This window comes from Papaver somniferum, chromosome 6 (assembly GCF_003573695.1).
Source record: "Papaver somniferum cultivar HN1 chromosome 6, ASM357369v1, whole genome shotgun sequence".
NCBI classification, from domain to species: Eukaryota; Viridiplantae; Streptophyta; class Magnoliopsida; order Ranunculales; family Papaveraceae; genus Papaver; species Papaver somniferum.
The window spans coordinates 72,236,292-72,257,770 of NC_039363.1; the positions used below are offsets into that span (position 1 = coordinate 72,236,292).

Below are 21,479 nucleotides of genomic sequence, written 5' to 3' on the forward strand. Positions count from 1 at the left end.
CACTAACATTGACAAACATGCTTGAGATAACAACGCATGTGATTTCGACCGAGCAGTGCTCTAACAGATATATTGACAAAGCCATTGAAAGCTGAGGCGTTTTATAAGTTAAATAAGATGATCGGAGTTGAAAGTTATGATAGTTTGATTTTAAGGGAGGATGAAGAAGTTTAAACTCAAACAAGACTTCCATGTTAGTAGAAATCAAATTATTCATTCTCATGTATTACATTAGTTCTTTAATTATACCAAGTTGTTTATTTATGTTAGGAAGTCAAAGCACTAAACTGTGTTTGTGGGAATGAGTAATGGGTCAGTAATTTAGTTTGTTTTAATCGTGTTTATTTGATTTTTCATGTTGTTAGTGGGTTGTAAATATGTGCAGATGCTCACCTATATAATGGTGATATGTTTTTCTTATTAACCAATCAAATTTAATGATTCTACAAGTCGTAGTAGAAACAAATCTCTTGTCTCCAGTTTCTTTGTGCTTTAAGAGTTTGTTAAATTGTCTGCATGAAAATTATACAAGTTGTAGTATAATTGGTTCACTACTCTGATTCAATATTTGACCTTAAAAATAGTACTCTGATTTTTAACATTAATTCCATGTTTCGAATTCCAAATAAGAGGGCTATGATCGACTCGAGAGTTAGTTATGTAGAAGTTTAACCACGGTTCTCCATATTGAATGTTGTGTTATCGTATCTGCTAATATGTATTTGTATATGTTGACACTGATCTAAAGTGCCTCTAATTTATTTGTACTCCCGTTGTCAGTTTCTTTTCAGTTGATTCTAACCATATTGGTATTGTATCAACCGGTATTGTCGGATACGTACATATACAACTCGATATTGACTGATACAGAGTAGAAAACGCATGCGAACAAGGGGATTTCACATTTTCACACTAATTTGAAAAAAATAAAATGCATTATTATTTATTTTCATCTTTTTTTTTGGTCAATCAACATATTTCGGTTCATTCAAATCAAAATACTGATTACATGATCGCTTACAAGAACAAAAAAAACATCAAAATACAAGATAACTAAAACCCTAATGCAATTAAAGATATTAATTACAAGTATATCGCAAAGAAAAAGAGCCATAAACCGTAAAAATAACAAATTTTTGTTTATGTAGTAGAGAAAAATGATGGTATTATCCGGAATCAACTCCGACCATATGATATGTTTTTCTTCTTCTTTGATAGGAGATGCTCCTAAAAGAAATGAGTTATTTTCCCGTAATCTTGTATACCCAGACGAACCCGGATGCCCTAAATCTCTTAAGATTAAAAATAGATTCGAAGCGGTATCGTGTTGTGAAAATGCGGGGGTCTAACAACCACATCCAATAATTCGTTTGGCAATCTGAGAGGACTTACTCCAATACACTTTTTAGAGAATCAACTAGACAATCGGACTCAATCTAGATTAAAGTATATCAAAGAGTATAATATCTCTAACTCTTAATTCAATCCGCAATCAGCAAATAGAAATCTGTGAGCCTGATTGAATATAAAAGGAGTTACTTGAACGGTACCAAAGACCAATGTTCAAGTGTCAATCAATGTAAATCAACAACCAAAGGTTGGATATTCTAATTGATTGATCTTAACGCACAACCTGTGATATTTCAGTTATATAACAAAATATAATACGGAAAAGAAATAACACAGACACCAGAATTTTGTTAACGAGGAAACCGCAAATGCAGAAAAACCCCGGGACCTGGTCCAGATTGAACACCACACTGTATTAAGCCGCTACAGACACTAGCCTACTACCAATTAACTTCAGACTGGACTGTAGTTGAACCCTAATCAATCTCACACTGATTCAAGGTACAGCTATGCTCCTTACGTCTCTGATCCCGACAGGATACTACACACTTAATTCCCTTAGATGATCTCACCCACAACTAAGAGTTGCTACGACCCAAAATCGAAGACTTGATAGACAAATCTGTCTCACACAGAAAAGTCTATAAGATTGAATAAATCTGTCTCCCACAGAAATACCCAAGAGTTTTTGTTCCGTCTTTTGATAAATCAAGGTGAACAGGAACCAATTGATAAACCGGACTTACATTCCCGAAGAACAACCTAGTATTATCAATCACCTCACAATAAACTTAATCGACTAGCGAAACAAGTTATTGTGGAATCACAAACGATGAGACGAAGTTTGTTTGTGATTACTTTTCTATCTTGCCTATCAGAGATATAAAATCTCGAGCCAATTATTTCAATTGTACTCAACACAATAAAAACAGCAAGATCATATCACACAACTACAAAGATAATAGTTGGGTCTGGCTTCACAATACCAATGAAGTCTTCAATTCGTTAACCTACAGGGTCTAGAGAAGAAACCTAAGGTTAAAGGAGAATCGACTCTAGTTATGTAACTATTAACACACAGGAGGTGTGGGGATTAGGTTTTCCAGTTTCTAGAGTTCTCCTTTATATAGTTTTCAAATCTGGGTTTGCAATCCAAGTTACCTTGGTAACAAAGCATTCAATATTCACCGTTAGATGAAAAACTTGATTCAACCAAGCTAATATCTTTCAACCGTTAGATCGAACTTAGATTGTTACACACAAATGAAATGCACCCTCATTTAGGTTTATGTAACCGTACCTAAACGTGTACACCATGTTGGTTCACAAATAGTTAACCGAGGTTAGCCACATTATTACTCTCATGTCAACCTTATTCATCTTAACCATAACTAGTTCAAATGACTCAAATGAAACTAGTTAAGAGTTGTTCAATTGTTTAGAAAACACAATTGAAATCAAATCGGTTTGATTCACTTGAATCAATCATGAACATTATAGCCACGGTTTGCAAAGATTGCATTCCTTATGATTTAAATTAAGTTCATGGTCTTGATCGATTTGATAAAGTAACCAGCTTAAGTATGCGTACGGGTATGCGTACTTAAGCAACCAGTTTTTGGGTTTGTAAAGTTCCCAAACTCAGCAGAAATTTTCGGTTCAAAAACTTTCGCCAATATGCGTACGGGTACGCATACTTAAGGTGACTAGTTAAGGTTTTAAAAAATGTTTTGTGAAGCATTTACGGTTGGGATATCATATCGTCCTGGCCGTAATGTATACCTAACGGTTGGTACATCAAGAACTCCTAGTCGTTAATGTCTCATGCGGTTAGGAAAATTTGATATCCCAACCGTGAAATATCTTTACGGATGGGACTTTCCCAGCCGTAAGTTGTTCTGTGTTTGCAGAGTAAAATTGAGTGATAAGTGTTTCGGCTAGGAGTTTACTCACCGTAATTAAATTTTCCTAACTGTTATTTATATTTTCCAGCCGATACTATGTTTATGGTTAGGTCGTCTGCATGTTTCTTAGCCGAGACTATGTTTACGGTTAGGAAGTCTCACTTTTCCCAGCCGATAGTTCGTAGAACGGATGGGTTGTCTGTTATTTCCTAACCGTAATTGTATGACTCCGTGTGAATTGGTCCTATCTTCTGATATGTTTTTCATCATTTTTAGGAACCCTAAAAAGGAGAAAGAATCTCAGTAACTACCAATGTGTGATATTGCTACGATGATGGTACGTAGGCTAAGTATATGATTCTTTTTTTTGTATACGTTTCTCAAATTATGTACCACTATTAATTGAATGATGTGAAAATAGGTCAAGAGATCTAAGTGGATTTCCAGGGGACTGATCCGTAACATTGAGGTGATTTTATATTTGGATTGCGACCAACAAAGAACACTGCTTCTCAGGCTTCAGGAGTTACATAATCCAACGATGGATGATCTCTATACTAACGACGAGGATGATTGGATGAGTGATTCCCAAACTCCCGAAAGTTCTTCATCATCTTCTGAGGATGTTCCTTCGATTGTTAGTCGTAGTGGATGATTGTTTTATGTACTTGTTTAAGTCATTCCAGCTTTTCATTACACATACTTACTTTTAGCATGTTTTAGGTTATGGATTTGGGTGATTTTGTTTGTTTTAATTAATGGGATATTAATTTAGCTTGAATGAATGGATATTAATGTTTTGATTATTAATTTATCAGATTCTTGTTTAAGTATAACAAAGTAAAATTTGGTACCGACATTCCAGGGAGAGTTACGACTAATATTTATAGTCGTTATTGGATTAACGGTTAGGTGTTTCGGCCGTAACTGAATAAAATCTGATACTGAGATTCCAGGGAGAGTTACGGCCAGGATTTCCAGCCGTAAAGGATATGTACGGCTAGATTTACCAGCCGTAATTCTGTCAGTTCCCATAAATACGGGTAGGATTCCTAGCTGTATACTTGTTCACGGTTTGGTGTTTCAGCCGTAATTCTGACAGTACCCTGAAAAACGGCTAGGAACTTGTTCACGGCTTAGTGTTTCAGCCGTAATTCTGCGAAAAGCTCACTTGGGTCATTACGGCTAGGTCGTGTTAGCGTATAACCTGGCCGTAAGCACCTCTAAATAACCACATTTTTAGCATATTATCATTGTAAACACATAAAAAGAGTAAAATTAGATTGTTTATTTATAATGAGTGGTTCAAACTACATAGGTTTACACCACATTGTTATCATATTATCATTTTAATCACCACCCTACAAAAAACATTGCTATCATATTATCACTAACCTTCAAAATACATAGGTTAACATCACATTTACTCATAGTCATCCTCATCGGAACTCATTAGTGGACAAGGGTCATCCCTCGAAATCTGTAATGTATCCCACGTTTGAAATATTTCCTCGAACCTATGACACCAACCCAATGGTATTTCGCCATCACCACCGTCTGCCTTCCTTAATGGAGGTAATGGGCATCCATCTTTCAATTGGAGGCCGACATAATAGTTCATGTTCACAAAACCCATGGTGACTATCTTTGGTGATTCTTCTTCGGTTAAAATACGTCTTGTTGGTGCGTATGTAACACTATGTGCATAGGAGATGGAATGAAAAACGCAATGGAATGAGTTGGCGAGTAGATAGCCACATATTGACATTCTCATCCAATATTCACTTGTTAATGTAGTGTTGCCCATTAAACGCCGTTCAAATTCTTTGAACTCCTCGTTTAGCACCGCCTCCGTGTCATTTCTTTCGAATCTCATCATTGGCTTGTAGAAATCGGGGAAACCACGTAGTTCAAGCACACTTTTGCCTTGCATAAGTAAGGTCCAAGTTGATCTACGAACACATGGTAACCACAATTTCCGTCACCCTCAACATTGTCGGTGCACTTGACGTACTCATGAATAAAATGTGGTAAAAAATGCATGTAATTTTTGTATATCGTGTAAGTAGGTCGGATATAATTACCTTCCTCATCTATAGGGGGTGATTTCATCGGACCTACATCCAAAAAAATAGTCTCTTTCTCACCACTAACAACTCTTTGTGGGGTGATTTGCGATGGTTCGGCCATCGGTGCTTTTCCTTTGACATCATTACCTCGGCTTCTCGCTAATTGCTTAATACCAACCGCACCATCAGCTTTTCTTTAGACACTACTAGCTGCTTTTGTTGTTGAACCTTGTTGGGATAGAACAACCGGGTCTTTAATTTTGACTCCACTATCAACTTTTCTTTTTGAACTTTCTTGGGATGCAACAACCACATTCTTCTTGCGGCCTTTTACCTTCATTTCACTAGCTCGGCTTGGTCCGCCTTTTTCCATTTCCTTTCGTTTAAGTTTGTACAACTCGTTCAACTTCTCACAACCCGAAAGATCTCTTCGCATTGAAGGAGTCAATTGTGGACCCTCTTGAACCTTTCTCTTAGCTTCTGCACTTTCCTGTTTCTTTGTTATTTTGATCGAAGGCATACCCTTGCCCTGCCCCTTGTTAGATTATAAATTATCTTCTACAGTGAATGGACGGTTGAATTTCCACAATTCATAAAACCAAATTTGTCTTTGCGCCGGTAGTAAAGAAGCATACTTCTCAAAAAGTTCCTTGTGTACCTCCATGTCGCAAAACACATCCCCAAGACCTTGATTTGGTAATGGATCTTTAAATGATAGCTGTTTCCAAAATAGATCTATATCTTCGATCGGAATCATCCTTGTGAGATAATTTGCTACCGCATGCCTACATGGGAGCCCCAAAGACGACTTAATGAGATAATTACATCTCATTCCCGGTGGAAAATTGTGTTCCTCCCAAGCCTCCACTTCCGTTATAATTTTTAGGATTGCCCATTGAGAAACATATAAACTTATTCCCTGGAGCCAAGGGTTATCCCGGTAGTCGACAACCATTCTAGATCGGCTCTTTTCAAAATCCCCTTTAATTCTATCGAGATCACGCTTGAAATACTCGACCATAGCTTCAAAAACAACAACGAATCCACCATCACAACTATTTAACTTACTCTTGAACCGATAGTGAGCCGACCCCACCGTGCTTGTGGCTTGATTGTCATAATGTCTATAACGGTTTAGCCATGCACTAACAAACTTTTCTTTGTGGGGATCCAATAACTCATTCTTCAAATATGTTATAAAATCCGGGTAGGTTGACCATTTTCCCGTTACAAAACGCTCCCTTAGGAAATATAATGGTTCCGTGTGCGACCATATTAGTTGTTCCCAATCAACTTGAAAATCCGTTCAAAGCACCTCAGCTATTTTGTCATTGATCTCAAACTTATCTTTTTATTCTTGTTGCTTCTCCAATGGTAGATTTTTAATCCTCTCCATCTCGGTCTTCTTTGCTGGCCATATAATCCTATTGCAATTAGTTTGCACATTGTTCCATAGATGAAACGTGCAAAGATGATGACGCGCGTAGGGTAAAACACGTGGTATGGCCCACATCAATGCTTGCTCCTTATCCGTAATCAACACTTGTGGAGTATAACCTTGTTCATACAATAACTTCACCTTTTGCAATGCGCACATAAATTTCTTTCATCTCGTCTTTCAAGAAACAAAACGCAACGGTAAATGTCGACTTGGTAGATGTTTGCCCAACGAAGTTCAATATCGGCGTGTTGTACTTGTTAGTTTTATGCGTGCAATCCATAAAGATAATTTGATGAAAGCATCTTTACAATTGTACACAATCCGGATTGGCGATGAAAAGATATTCCACTTCCTTTTCTTCATTCGTTTCATAGGCGGTAGAGTACTTTTCCTCCTCAAACAAAAACAATAATTGTTGCATAAGCACTCTCTCTTGCCATGACTCTTTTCTAAAATTTTCTCTTTCGTTATAGATAGTTTCCAATGAGGATGAGTTTTGGGGGTTTAACACCTTCACGCCACTAAGAATATCAATAGGTTTTGTGCATCTTTTACTCAACATGTGTACTAACTCATTTTCTAAGGGGTTGAGCCTTGACGCATAAGGATGGTTGATCAAACTCTCTGGAATAGGATGATTATGATAACCCGAGACGACTTTCACCATAAACCACACTTTCTTATCATTGTTATATTTAAATTTAAGCTTAAAAGCGCATCCGCATTTCTTCGTATTATAAAGTCCCTTCTTCCTTGTTGTTTTTGGTTTATACTCACTACCCTTTTTCTAATGGCTTCCATACTTTCCACTACACTGGCAAACCATTTGAAAGGTGGTGGTTCTAACTTGTTTATTCTGGACTATGATGCACATATTTTTCAATCCTTGTGATCGAGCCCCACTTCTTTGCATCTTCCTTATCTTTCCACTCATAGTTGTTTGCATAGTGAGCAGTTGTGTCCTCGGAAACTTGCACAGGTTGGGGTTGATCTTCTATAACCTCCTCTTGGTCTTCCATAACCTCCTCTTGGTATTCCATAACCACCTCTTGGTCTTCCGCCGGAATGTACGGTACAATCTATAATGAAATGAAATATGTCACATCATTATTCACAAAACAAATTTAAATACACAGAAATGGCTGGGTCAACAAGTGATATTCCAGCCGTCACAACATAAACGGCTGGGTCGAAACGTGATATTCCAGGCGTCATCACTTACACATCTGGGTCAAAAAGTATTATTCCGAACTGTAAACTGGTTTCGTCAAGGAATTTCAGGACGTAAATTGCCATGTAACTGGAAGAGTCAGCTTACGGCCTATAAAACGAATCGTAAATAAGTTTACGGCTGGGTAACCCGGCCGCCGCAGACATCATTAAATAGAATTTAATATTTTAGGATAGGAAATCTAACCGCCGACAGTATTAAATGCTTCCCATGCACGTAGAAAAAACTTGGCCGTAATTTTTGAGTTACGACCAGGAGTATTCATCGTTTCATCCGTAACATTTGGATAACGGCTGGGAGTTCATTAATTATGAGCCGTAAAATAGGATAACGACCAGGATTTCATGGGTTCCCAGTCGTGATTGGACCTGGCAGCTGGAAACCTAGGGTTTTCGGAAGGAAAAAATCGAAACTTCTTGAAACTTTGAGCTTAAAAACTGAAATAGGATTTAGAATAGAGGTATACCTCGCACTCTTGAGCAACTGTTTCTTCGATTTCTTCTTCTTCTTTGGTTGGTCCTTCGAAATCATAGTAAGGTTCATAAGGGTTATTTTGAGTTTGAGAGAAAAGTTCATGATTTTCTGAAGAATCGGCAAAGGACTGATCATTGTTGATGGGTATTAATATGTTATCGTATTTTGAAGATGAGGGTTCTCCTACATCAAAAGTTTTGCTTGAATTACCGATTTTCATTTCTTTCCCCAATTTTTTTTCTCTTCTTCTTCTCTTCCCTCTGATTTTTTTTGTTTTGATTTTTATCTTCAACACTTAACTTAAATAAATGAATTAGTGTTGATTAATTAGCTAATTATGATTAGTCATTTTAATCAAGTTTATTATCTCAAATCATATGGAGTCATATCAGTCATTATGTAAATATTTGGATAGGGGGTGTTCACTTTCACTATTTCATGACCCCATATAGCCCCCAAAAGACCATTGACTTCAAAGCCCCAAATAGGAGGGTGTTCCTTTATATACCCTAGAAAATACTAATGGTACCCCCATTAGTTAGTTAAGTTGGTTATAATTTTGTTTACATGAAAATCTCGAGATTGTTTGAAATTTTTGATAACCATACCCCTGTCTAGATTCCTATATATGAAACCCTAAAAATAAAATAAAAAGATTATGGAAGATTTGCACCCGAGATTAAAGATCCATGGAGTTTGATTAGGATTAAAATAGCTGAGGATGCTACTAATGCTATGATGGTAATATAAGGAGTCCTAAAGCTAAAACATATGTATTTCCCATCTTCATCGGTTAATCCACCATTCCACGTCAAATAATATTTCATTGAAAATAAACCCTAACTATTACCAAATTGACAATATCATAAGCAAATCAAAATCAAACCCAAGTTGGTAACATCTTCTGCAATTAGTAATACTGTTAAATCATTTATGGTCCAAGATTTTCTTCTTCAGCCTTGATTCATCATGTTCCATTAGACTCTGATCATAGATTGCCAATTGCCATACTGATTGTGTTTTTTCTTCTGCGATTGATCAATTGTTGTTTGATCTTTGACCTATTAGCTTACCTTTTCTTTTTCTTTCTCTTATTTTACAAAAGTTTTATCTAATATAATGCACAACACTACAAGATGAAGAAAGAAATATATCACTCTTAAAATTTTAATTTTAGTCATTTCATTTATGTACCTATTTGATGTTTTAGAAGTAGATGTTGAATTTGTATTTCATTGGATACTGTGATTGAAAATCAGTGTTTCTATTGTATTGTACGGGGAATAGGGGTATAAAAACTTAACATTATTTAAATACCCCTAGTATAGGGACCCTTCCAAAATACCCTTATCATCTTTACAAATACCCCTAGGTATGAAAAAGCCCAAACCCGGATTGTAAGATTACTAAAGAGCCCTTTAGTAAATGCAAATAATCGTTGCCAGCCTGATTAAACAGACGACTATTTTCATTTCAACCCATTTCTTTCTCCCTCCCTCCCTCTCACAGTTTCAGAAGAAAAACTGAAAAGAAAAGTAGAAATCACATCTCAGAACTTCCAAAATCATCTGAAAAACGAAAGAAACTTAATAGATCTCAGAGAAATCGATTTCATTAGATTTCAGAGATGCACTGAATATCAACAACAAAAAATCGAAGATAAACATAATAATTTGTGTTTCGATTCAGTTTAATCTTCATCTGAATTCGATTTTTTAGGGTTTCGGAAACGATTTTATTCAAAATAATTATTGAAAAATCGATTTATATTTTCAGCCATTATTAATTCATATTAATTTGCTTCAATTTCATGTTGCATGTGATGAAAATCAACAAAATCGACTGATTCTGTTAGTGATAAAGAAATAGAAGTCTTCTGTTGGAATTAAGAAAGGTAAAAAAAACTTTTATCATTAATTTTGATTCAGTTACGGTTTTGAATTAGTAGTCTATTTTGTTTCTGTTTCAATGAAGAATAGTTATTTAGGTTGTTGATTCAGTTATTGAAGCATAACTATTTCATATATAATTTCTGCATCTTGTTTGAGGGTTTCATGGTTTGATGGTTTCTGCATCTTGTTCGAGTGTTTGATGGTTTGATGATTTCTGCATCTTGTTTCATAAGATATTTTACTACAGATTTTGGATAAAACAACCTGTACTAGTTGCCTTCATATTTGGAGGCAACTTATGCTAGTTGTTCCCATATTTGGAAGCAACTCGTAGTAGTTGCCTTCATATTTTGAGTCAGTTGTGCATCTATGCGTTATAAGTTGAATACTAGTACTTGTTGTATGCCTAATAAATGTGATGGAAGACATCCTGTACTATTTTTTACTGGACTTATGCTAGTTGTTCCTATTATGTTCTGAAATGAATTGTGCTTTTGGAAGCAACTGGTACTAGTTGTCGTCGTATTTTGGAGGCAACTTATGCTAGTTGTTCCCATTTTTTATTTGATGCTTTTATATTTTGCTAGTTAGTTGATTTCATTTCTAGATGCAACTTTTCCTAGTTTCTCTCATATGTGGAAGTAACTTATCTCAATAAGACAACTTAAGATAGTGAAGTCAGATTTTGGTAGTTCCTCCTATCCAGATTAGTTAGCTCTATTGTGATTTCATGCTAACTATTTCTATTCTCTTAATAACACTAGTATGAAAAGGACATCACCAAGATTGAAGGCCATGGAAACCCACTCTGCAGATAATGCTCCCAGCAAGAAAGCAACAAAAACTGGTGATAAAGTTCCACTCGTAAAAGGTATGAAAGAGAACATATAAATCTTCTTTTAATTAGCTGTGCACATCTGTGTAGTAGATGTTAATTGGATTGCTTCCATGTTTGTAGGTAAAAAGAAGGAGATAAAAACAGCATATAAATCTGGATTATTACCATTGTTAGATATGAGTTACTACTTGTATAAAGTATTAAAAGACAAGCCCGACCATGTGAAAGCCTTAAGAGAGTCTCCGTATTGGGGTTTTGTTAAACCAATCTTTAAAGAAGAACCAGAAAACATGCCTCCAAAAGACGTAACAGCTGAAAGATATGTATACACTAAGATTCCTCAAGCTATAGAGATGCTTCTCAGTTGCCATGATAGTGTAGTAGTGAGGAAGAAGGTGGAAGTTGGATTTGTGTTTAATATTAAGGTTTATGTTCCAAAAGCAGATGACTTTGCTGTTTTCTTCAATGTGCAAAAAAGGCCTGAAGATGCTGAATTGGAGAAAAAAATTGAGTAAAGTAACTAAAGAGCACATAAGATTCTTGCATAAACATTTCCCCCAATAAAAGGTAAAGACTACAAAGTTACAAGGCAACAGATTGATACGGTGTTGAGAGAAGAAGCTGAAAATGGAAAGGACCCTGCGTTGTTTCTGATTTTCTTTGGCATGTGGTCGTGCAATCGTGTTCTTTTTCACGGATACTAGTGGAGCTTACTTTACTCAAAAATGGTTGCCATACTTGTTCTCCATGCATAGAGTGTCGTGGCCAAACCACATAGTGAAATATTTGATGGATAATATAAAGAAACCAAAAGGAAAAGATGGTCTTAAACGTGTACCTGGGTGCATACCACTTTTGTTGGTAAAAAAAAAGAAAAATTGTTGACAAGTTACTCTTGATATAAAATGTTTTGAGAAACTTAACCAACATTTTAAATGTTTTTTGCAATATTGGTTTTTGGAGCATAACAACTACCTGACGAAGCGAGAAGGATTTGAGCATTCGACTCCGAGATTCACTAGGCTACACCAACTGGAATTGTGCAACAAGTTGACAGTAGAAAGGAAAGATAAAGACGGGAATATGGTGTTCCCAGAAGGATTTACTGTAAGTAAAAATTCTTATGCTACTTTAGTCATTACTGTTTACTTTAGGCTTTATTTCCTAGTATTATGAAACAACATATGTGGAAGCAACTTGCTCAAGTTGTCTCCATAAGTGGAAGCAACTTGCTCAAGTTGTCTCCATAAATGAAAGCAACTTGCTCAAGTTTTCTCCATAAATGAAAGCAACTTGATCTAGTTGGTTTCAGAAGTTGAAGCAGAAAGTTTTCTCTATTACCGTTGTATATTAACTTGCCACTGATTTTGAAGAAAAAAATGCTGATTAATTTGAAACTTTTCAGTTTACAGATGGCATTCGAGACGAACTATCACCACATGAGAAAGGCCTGACTTACTAGAAAGAATTGAAAGAAGAATTAGAAATAGAAATAGAAAAAGCTTTCAACAACCTACTGTATGATTTACTTAAAGAAGAGAGGCTAAATGGCGCATTCCTTGAAGCCGAAAACGTTGCACTCCAAGAGGTCTTCTATAGGATTGAAGGGAGAGATCAGTTTTTAAGAAAGTTCATCGCTGACAACTACTTCCTTATAAGCGTTTATGAAGCTAACAAGGATAAGATTAATTTGAGAGCTGATCAACATCAACATATGGCTGACGTGTACAAGAATTTGAATGATTGTGAGGATTTGAAGAACACACCATAAAACCTCTCAAGGGAGCAGAAGTACAAGGAGTGGGGCACAATGTTTCATGGTAGAACAACCAACCGACGGTCCTCCGAAAATGAATCTAAAAAAGATGTTTTCCAAGTAGGTGAAACTGAGGAAGAAGATAATGTAGGTGACACTAAAGCTACAGAAAATGTAGGTGACATTAAAGAAGATGATGAGGAAGTCGGTGAAAGAGAAAATGACGGAGAAAATGTAGGTGACACTAAAGAAGATGATGAGGAAGTCGGTGAAACAGAAAATGAGGGAGTCAATTTAAATACCGATGAGACAATGCAGGTGAGCGAAGAAGAAATCTTTATTGCTGAAGAGGCAACACCATTAACTGCAGTAAAGGAGCCGATTGAAAGGAAAGATTCAGCCGAGATAGATATGTCAGATAGTTATGATGAGTTGATGCAGAAAGTGGACATTGATGGTATAACTGATGAGTGCTAAAAAGTGCATATTTTTATATCTTTTTGTTTGCATTTAACTCATCTTTTGTGCATTAATTCTACATTTTATCCCATATTCTGTATTTTCTTGGTTTTCAAGAATAAATATTTTTATTAATTAATTTTGCATTTTTAGGTAATAAATAAAGTTTGGATGAATAGCGGAGCGAAAAGAGCAAAGGAACGGCAAAGACTCCCGCTAGGAGGAAGCGAAGAATGATGTTTGCAAGAGCCGGATCAACGAGAAGTGGGCTTGAAGAGGAAGAATTGTTCTTAAAGAAGATATGGGCTTGGCATACCCAAGGCCCAAAACCCTCACCCAAATCCATTTCCTATATCCATACCCGTTTCCCTTTCTAGCCGTCAGATTGGATCATCTCAGCATCCTACGGTCGCAGCATCGCCGTACATCAAAGTCTGAAACTCCTGTCTAACACCATAGTACCTAACTCCATCTGAAGCCGTCAGTTTTGTTGTATCTCATAATCCAACGGTCGCTACATACCTCTCCATCGTAGCCGTTCGATTCAATCTATATGGGATCATCCAACGCTCTTTACTTGCTGTTCATCAAAGTTCGCTACACCCGCTTCACACCCTAGCATCCAAAACCATCGACTTCACCCAAACAAGTTCTTCTTCCCCAAATCTTTTTTCCCCAAAAACTCTCTTCTTCCCCCGACAGTTGCAGTCGAGCTCTGCTCCTTCCTCTCTTCCATGTCCACTGCCACCCTCTGCCTCACTACCATCTCCATACCCCGACACCACCTCAAACCCATCTCCCTAGCCTAGTTATTTTCCCCATCTCACAACCACTGAAACCCTAGGTTTTGGGGTGAGTAAAATAACTCGAACTAGGGAACAATTAGAGCAGCAGAGGCGTCAATTGAAGCATGAGAGAGGAGCAGGAAGGTCAGAAGAAGCATGGGTCGAGTCTATTTGCATCAGAGGGTGAGTTAATTTTAGTTATTCTCGAAACCCTAATCCTGCTGATTTGGGGATTTTCAAATTAGGGTTTGGTGAAATTAGGGATTTTGTTGTAAACTATAAATAGGAACTGATGTAGGATGTTAAAAGTTGTTCTTGGGTTATCCGAGAAACCCCCTAATTGGGTTAATTTAATTTAATTTGATTTCACTGTTAATTTTTAGGGTTCTTCATTTGCAATTTTCATTCACTGTTTAGTTGTTTAAATGTATGTTATTTCACATGATCATGTTTAGTTCCATTTTAATGTTAATTATGTTCTGAGTTCACTGCTGAGGCTCAGATGAAACCTTAGTGCACTAATGAATGATGAATTGCTAGGAAGGCCTGTTTTGCTTGAGTAATGGGAAGAAGTTGGTGCTCTGATATGCCTGTGATTGACTGTGCTTTCAAAAGACAGTCAATGCTAGGGGCAAATCAGTGAGCAAGCTGATTTTCTTCCCATTCTAGTTGGATGCTTAAGTTTTTAAATCTATAATTGCATTGTTTAGCTAGGACACAAGGTGGATTCTAAGCCTTAGCTTAGCCACAGCTGCAAACTCCTCCCTGCCCTTGGCTAACAGCCTTGGTTTATTTGGCTTTGTTTCCTGTTAACTGCCACTGTTACCTTTGCTTCACTGTCACATTTACTTCACTGCCTTGGTCTTTCTCTTTGCTTCATTTCCATTGCCATCCTCACTGCCATTTTCACCATTTCCTTTGCTTTTCTTCACTATCACTCTCCACTGCCACTGTCACCTGTTTTGTGTTTTGTATTTGTATCTGTTTTCTTGTGTTTATTGTTTTATCATCCATTGTCTCATTATTTCACTACCATCTTCATTGTCATTGTAAATGCCATCCTTGGCCCTGTGTGATTTAGTTACCTTGTCTGCCTGCACAGCTCCTGCTCTCCCTTTCCCTGCTGAGCACCTGCCCTTTGCTTCTGCTGCTGCTGTGCACTGCTTCTGCTGCTGCTGTGCACTGCTTCTACTGCTGCTGAAGCCACCACTACTGCTGCTTCAGGTCCAGTTCAATTCTGGGCTACAAGTTCAGTCATTACAAAAGCCCACTGTGGACTTAATCAAAGCCCAGGTGAAAAGCTAAAGCCCAATTCACAGTCACTGTTAGCCCAAGGCCCAGTGCAATTCAAAAGACCAAAAGCCCATAAGTTCACAGTCAATCCAAAAGCCCACTGAGCCCAAAACCATTTCATTGTTACAAAAACCCACTAAGCCCAAAGCACAATTAGAAGCCCAATAACAATTTAGAGCCCAAATAGCTAGAAACTCCAAACACTCCCAATCTCTGTGGATCGACCCGTACTTGCACGAGCTACAACTGACGACCGTGCACTTGCGGTATTACTGTAGGCCCGCGTTTTCATTTCGCTTAATTTTCACACATTTCCGGGCCCACCAATAACTGGCACATATTTCGTTGACATAGTGCAAGTAAAAGGAAATATACAATAAGAAACAAAAGCAAGTCCAGTTGCGCCAGTGGAGAAAGAACCAGTTGCAATGGAGGAAGAGCAAGAAAAGGTAAGTCCATTTGCACCAGTGGAGAAAGAACCAGTTGCAGTGGAGGACGAGCAAGTTGCAATGGAAGAAGAGCAGAAAAAAACAACTCCAGTAGCAACGGAGGAACATCAGGATGAAAGAACAAGTGCAGTTGCAATGGATGAAGAACCAGTTAGAGACGAAAAAGAAAAGAGAACTACAATTGATGAAGAAGATGTATCAGAAAGGTAAGTTTTATTCATTTACTTAGTAGATTGCTAAACTTAGTAGTAAATAATTCTTGGATGGAAGCAACTTGCTCAAGTTGTCTCCATATTTGGAAGCAACTTCCTCAAAGTTGTCTCCTCTACTTGTTTTCAGTGTGCTGTGTTTTTAATGAATTTTTTCCTCCCTCCGTGCTTTGCTGAAATTGCAGGCAAGTAGCATATTGTACACAAGAGAATGTGGATGAAAAGAAAACAGCAGATGAAATGGTTGTTATTCTACACACTCCAAGAAGCAATAACGAAGCATGTGTGCAAAACCAATCCTTTGAAGGTCCATCTTTTGATTTGCATTTTGAATCTCCGGAAGCACCAATCCCAGCTTCTCGAATAATTGAACAACCAAAATAAGACAAAGAGAGTGACTTATCAGAAACTGGAGAGCAACAAGTTGAGGAGAAAGCAATATCTGATGTTGATTCTATTATTAGAAGAGTCAAGAACGATCCAAGGGAGAGGAAGAAAAAGAGATTGGGATATGCATTCATTGGAACAAGTTTACACCCAAAGAAGAACAAGAAATAACAGGGGAGTGAAGTTATTGATTTGGAAGCAATAGAGTACATAGATCCAACACCTCCTCAACCAAAACCACTCAAGCATCCACAAAGTCCTGAGCTTTGGGATAAGTGCACCGAAGATCAACAAAAAATACTCCAAGAATTCTGCGAGGACGCCACAGAAGGGTAAAAAACAATAAAACTTTTATTTTCAGGTAATGCATTAAGTTGACTTCACTAATACTCCAAAACAAAACTAGGAAGGAACCTGCTTCGGTTGACTACATAACTTTCTGATCCGAATAATGATGTTTGTTGTGTTATTGGATTATGCAGGGAAACGGCTTATTCTGGGCCGAATAATGAATTTCATATTCAAAAAAAGTTCATCCAAGATCTATTGGATGATCTCTATATTGATAGTGACATCGTAGACTTCTACATCAGTATTCTAAAATCGAAGATGGAAAAGGTTTCTGCTGATAATGCATACACCAAGCATGTAATACTAAATACCAATCTTTTGGTGAGTAACTTTTTCATCTGAATAAATTACACACTAGTTAGTATTACAAGATTGCATGTTATTTTGACTTGTAAAAACTTTTTGCAGAAATAAAATGTCTTTTTCTTTTTGATTTTTAAAAACTTTTACAATGATGCATAGGTACGTACAATTAGCCATGGAAAACGGAGACGAGAATGCAATAGAAACAAGTTGTGTAGCAGATTATGTGCGGGCTAATTACAAGTTGGATGCCAAGAAGAAAATGTTGATGTTTCCACTGTGCATGAACTCCCACTGGGTGTTGCTGGTATTACATGAAGGAGTATGGAAGATATGCAACTCTATGTGGCAGAGTCCAGTGTTTTCAGGTCATTTGCATACACTTACAAAGCCACTAAGCAAAATTTTAAATGAGATTGGACATCGAGACAAAGACGGTGGAGAAATCGTTTATACATTGAGGGTTCCTAAGGTACTTCAACAACAAGAACACCCTGACTGTACAATTTTTGTGTGCGTTTTTATGAAGATATTGGTGAAATGCCAAGAATGGCGTATTCTGGAAGGAGGAGTAAAGAAACATTATATTGACAAGTTTAACAAAAAGAGGGTCAAGATGGCGTTCTGTATATTGGATGCAACCGATGAATGGAAGAAACAGAAAGGAACAAATTCAAGTCATATTGTATTATATTCCCAGTAGTACTGAATGACAGCGACAACTTGTTAGTATTATCTAGAATAATCTAATTATCTAGTATTAGTATTATTCTGATTGAATAACAGATTATTATTGGTTGTAAACATTATGTTGGTATTATCTAATTAAAGTACAGTTCTTAATATTGTCTAGTTAAAGTTTGAATGGTTTGATTATTTCCCTTTAATTATATTCAGTGTTGCAATATTTCTATATGGTTGTAGGTATGCATAGGTAAAAGGGGAGATGGATAAAAAATACAGACAGACACTTTCTCAAGTTGTGTACTTAAATGGAAGCAACTTGCTTCAAGTTTGTTCCAAAATTGGAAGCAACTAATAAAAGTTGTCACCAAAAAAATCATGCAGGAACTGAAATGGAAGCAACTAGCAAAAAGATGTCTCCATAAATGGAAGCAACTTGCAGAAGTTGTCTCCATAAAACAGAAGCAACTAGTAAAAGTTTCCTCCAACTAGAACAACTTGCCTTCAAATCTATAGACATAACCAACATAATTTCCATGAAAAAAAAAACATTACAGACTCTGCAACAAACTGAAGAACAAAAAATGATTTCATAACAACTGCAGCATAACAAGTTGAACAAAAAAAAGTGTACCCTTATCAATTAAAGACAAAACCAAGTTCACATAAACATAAAATCAGAAGTTTAGTAAATCATGAAAGAAAGGTTCAGAAAAACATAAAACAAACTGGAACAAATGAAAAAAAGTCTAATGCAGTTGAGAGATTCATAAGATCATATGAACATCATTATGTAAAACCTTCCAATCCTTGGTTGATCCTTGAAAATTGGTGGGCGAGGGGCCAATGGAGCACTCCGACATGTTCTACGATTATGGTATACAAGCATTCCACAACGGCCACACTTTCTCTTCTTGCGAAATTTCTCACGGTAACTGTGTTTACGAACAAAGTTTGGTCTTCCAACTTGTGGTCCAACAGGGGGAGACATGACATATTTGGTCCGAGAAATCTCATTCGGATTATCTCCATCATGAATAGGATAAATAGGTTTTGAATACAGACCTCTGTAGTATTCGACAATGTAGTAAGGTGTGATGTGCTTGTATACCTCGTCCTCACCAATATGTACCATAGATTTCACGGAATGACTGCAGGGGAAGCTGTGTTTTTGCCACCACTGACAAGTGCAGGTTTGGGAGTCCAAGTCGACAGTATGCTTCCCAGTATTAGTTATGACCTCACTGGCTCGACGCACCTTGTACCTACGACAGTCAGTTATCCTCTTTTCTAACCTAGCTTGCATCTTAGGGGTAAGTCTTGTAGTCCACTTGCTAGTTGTGAGCTTCCTCTTCCACATTGTCTCCATTGTTCGAGCATGGATACATTCAATCAACTCAATGGCTTTCAGTCGCTTTTCGTGCCTAATCAAGCTGTTAAAGCTTTCAACTTCATTGGATGTAAGCTCTCCATACCTTTCCCCAAGAAACTCATGAGCAGTCCAATTCTTCAGTGGGATCTTCTTCATCCAATCAATAACAAAGAACAACTTCAGATTGACCATGCTTGATACTGCATTCAAAAATTGCTCCTTGGTGACATCACTGTAGCATTGCTCAAACAACTTAACAGCAGTTTGTCTACTCTTGTCCTTGCTAACTGGAATATTGCCTTTCATATGGTACGATCAATATGAGTGAAAAGCATTCGGAAAGATCTCAGGAACAATGTTCAAAAGTCTAGTTCCACGATCAGATATGTGGTCAATGGACGATCAGCATCGACAATACCCTTCAAATTTTCTAGGATCCAGCGCCAATTATCATTATTTTCGCCAGAAACAATCCCAAAAGCAACTGGAAATATCTCTGCAAATAAAAAGAAACAAAAAAATTTAATACAAAAAATGGGTAGCATGTTTCGAATTACACAGTGGAAGAAACCACGACAAGTTGTCTACAGAAACAAGGAACCAACTAGCACAAGTTGTATCCAAAAATGGAAGCAACTTGGTCAAGTTGGTTTCAAAATTCTGAAAGTTGTTTCACAAAAATCTGAACCTACAACAATATCAGGATAGACAAGAAACTTAAAAACAACAACACACGCCTGTTACAAATTTTCTACAAGCTAATTTCTACTAAAGGTTTTTCTCCATAATTTGAAACAAAAAAATGTAAAACCACAGATAAAAACACAAAAAATAAACACATCATAAAAAGAGGAGGAAAGAAAATGCATAATACCTTGGTTGCCAGTTTTCCCACAAGCTACCATAAGACCACCCCTGAACTTTCCAGTAAGAAACGTAGCATCTATTATAAGCATAGGACGGCAATACTTGTTGAACCCTGTAATGCAAGCTTCAAAAGCAATAAAAAACCTCTCAAACTGCCAGTTTTGAGCATTAAACTCAAAGTTGATGACGCTTCCAGGATTATAACGCTTCACGGCTTCTTCATACCACAAGACGTCAGAATACGACTTGATATCATCTCCCCAAATACATTCTTTGTAAAATTTCAGTCCACGATATGGTTGATGGTAGCTGAGGTCAACTTGATACTCTCTGAAAAACAAATCTTGAATGTCAGCTGCTGATTTCTGCTTAGTTGAAACTCTAATATCGTCTTTTATGATGTTCTTGATAAAAGTATTCGTCATTCGAAGCTTTGAAGGATCAGAGCACGCCAACCCACAAGAATGCTCCGATATAAAAGACTTGCACTTAAAAGCATGGCCGTTTGGGTCTGCCAAAGATGAGTGGAACCTCAATTTACATCCTTTTTCTACTTTGAAAAGGCAACAAACGGTATAACGCTTCCTATCACTCTTCCAGGTTTGACTTTGTACCCATTCTCCACTTGATACTTCATCATGACATCACAAACTTCTTCTTTCCCTCCCTCAAACATCTGACCAACACCGGTAAGAATTCCAGACCAAGCGTCACACTTTCTTGGTTTTTTTATGGATAATTGATTCATTGAAACATCATCAGTCGTGTCTTCAACAAAATCCAAACTGTCAGTTGAAACACAACTCGAAGAAGAAGAAGAAGTTTCAAACTGAACATTGAACTTCAAAACTTCTATTCTCTTAGATTGGCAGTATATAACAAGAAAATTCAAATCTAAAATCATAACGAACGGTTTTAAGTACACCATTAACATCAGAAAGAATCACAAATGGGATTTGATAAAGAATACTCCAGGAATGTAACACAACACTTTGCATCTCCTTGAAGGTAGTTGATTCCGAAATAACGCGAGAGATGCTTAAGTTGCAAAAGTTAATCTCTGCAACAACCATATTTACCTGACAAAAAAAGGAAACTCAGTAAATTACAAAGGATACAAGTTGCGAAAACCATATTTACCACCACAGGTTGTTTGGAGAAAATATTGAAATCAACCAACCAAAGTAGTTTCCACAACTAGAAGCAACTACCACAGGTTGTTTGGAGAAAATATTGAAAGCAACCAACCAAAGTTGTTTCCACAACCACAAACAACTACCAATAGTTGTTTTCAGAATTGGAAACAACTTGGAGAAGTTGTCCTGAGATTCAATATGTGTTTTCAATAACAACGACATTCAATAT

At 36.9% G+C, this 21,479-nt stretch overlaps 1 protein-coding gene across 1 annotated transcript; it reads right to left on the reverse strand.

Moving 5' to 3' along the window:
* Positions 1-18,650: 18,650 nt before the first annotated feature.
* LOC113290917 lies at positions 18,651-19,553 on the reverse strand. Its single transcript, XM_026540501.1, has one exon. The coding sequence runs from the start codon at positions 19,551-19,553 to the stop codon at positions 18,651-18,653; it is 903 nt and encodes a 300-aa protein (XP_026396286.1).
* Between the last annotated feature and the right edge of the window lie 1,926 nt (positions 19,554-21,479).

Excerpts from the sequence above, each read along its gene's own strand:
- LOC113290917 (XM_026540501.1), bottom strand. The coding sequence starts at position 19,553 with ATGAAAGGCAATATTCCAGTTAGCAAGGACAAGAGTAGACAAACTGCT.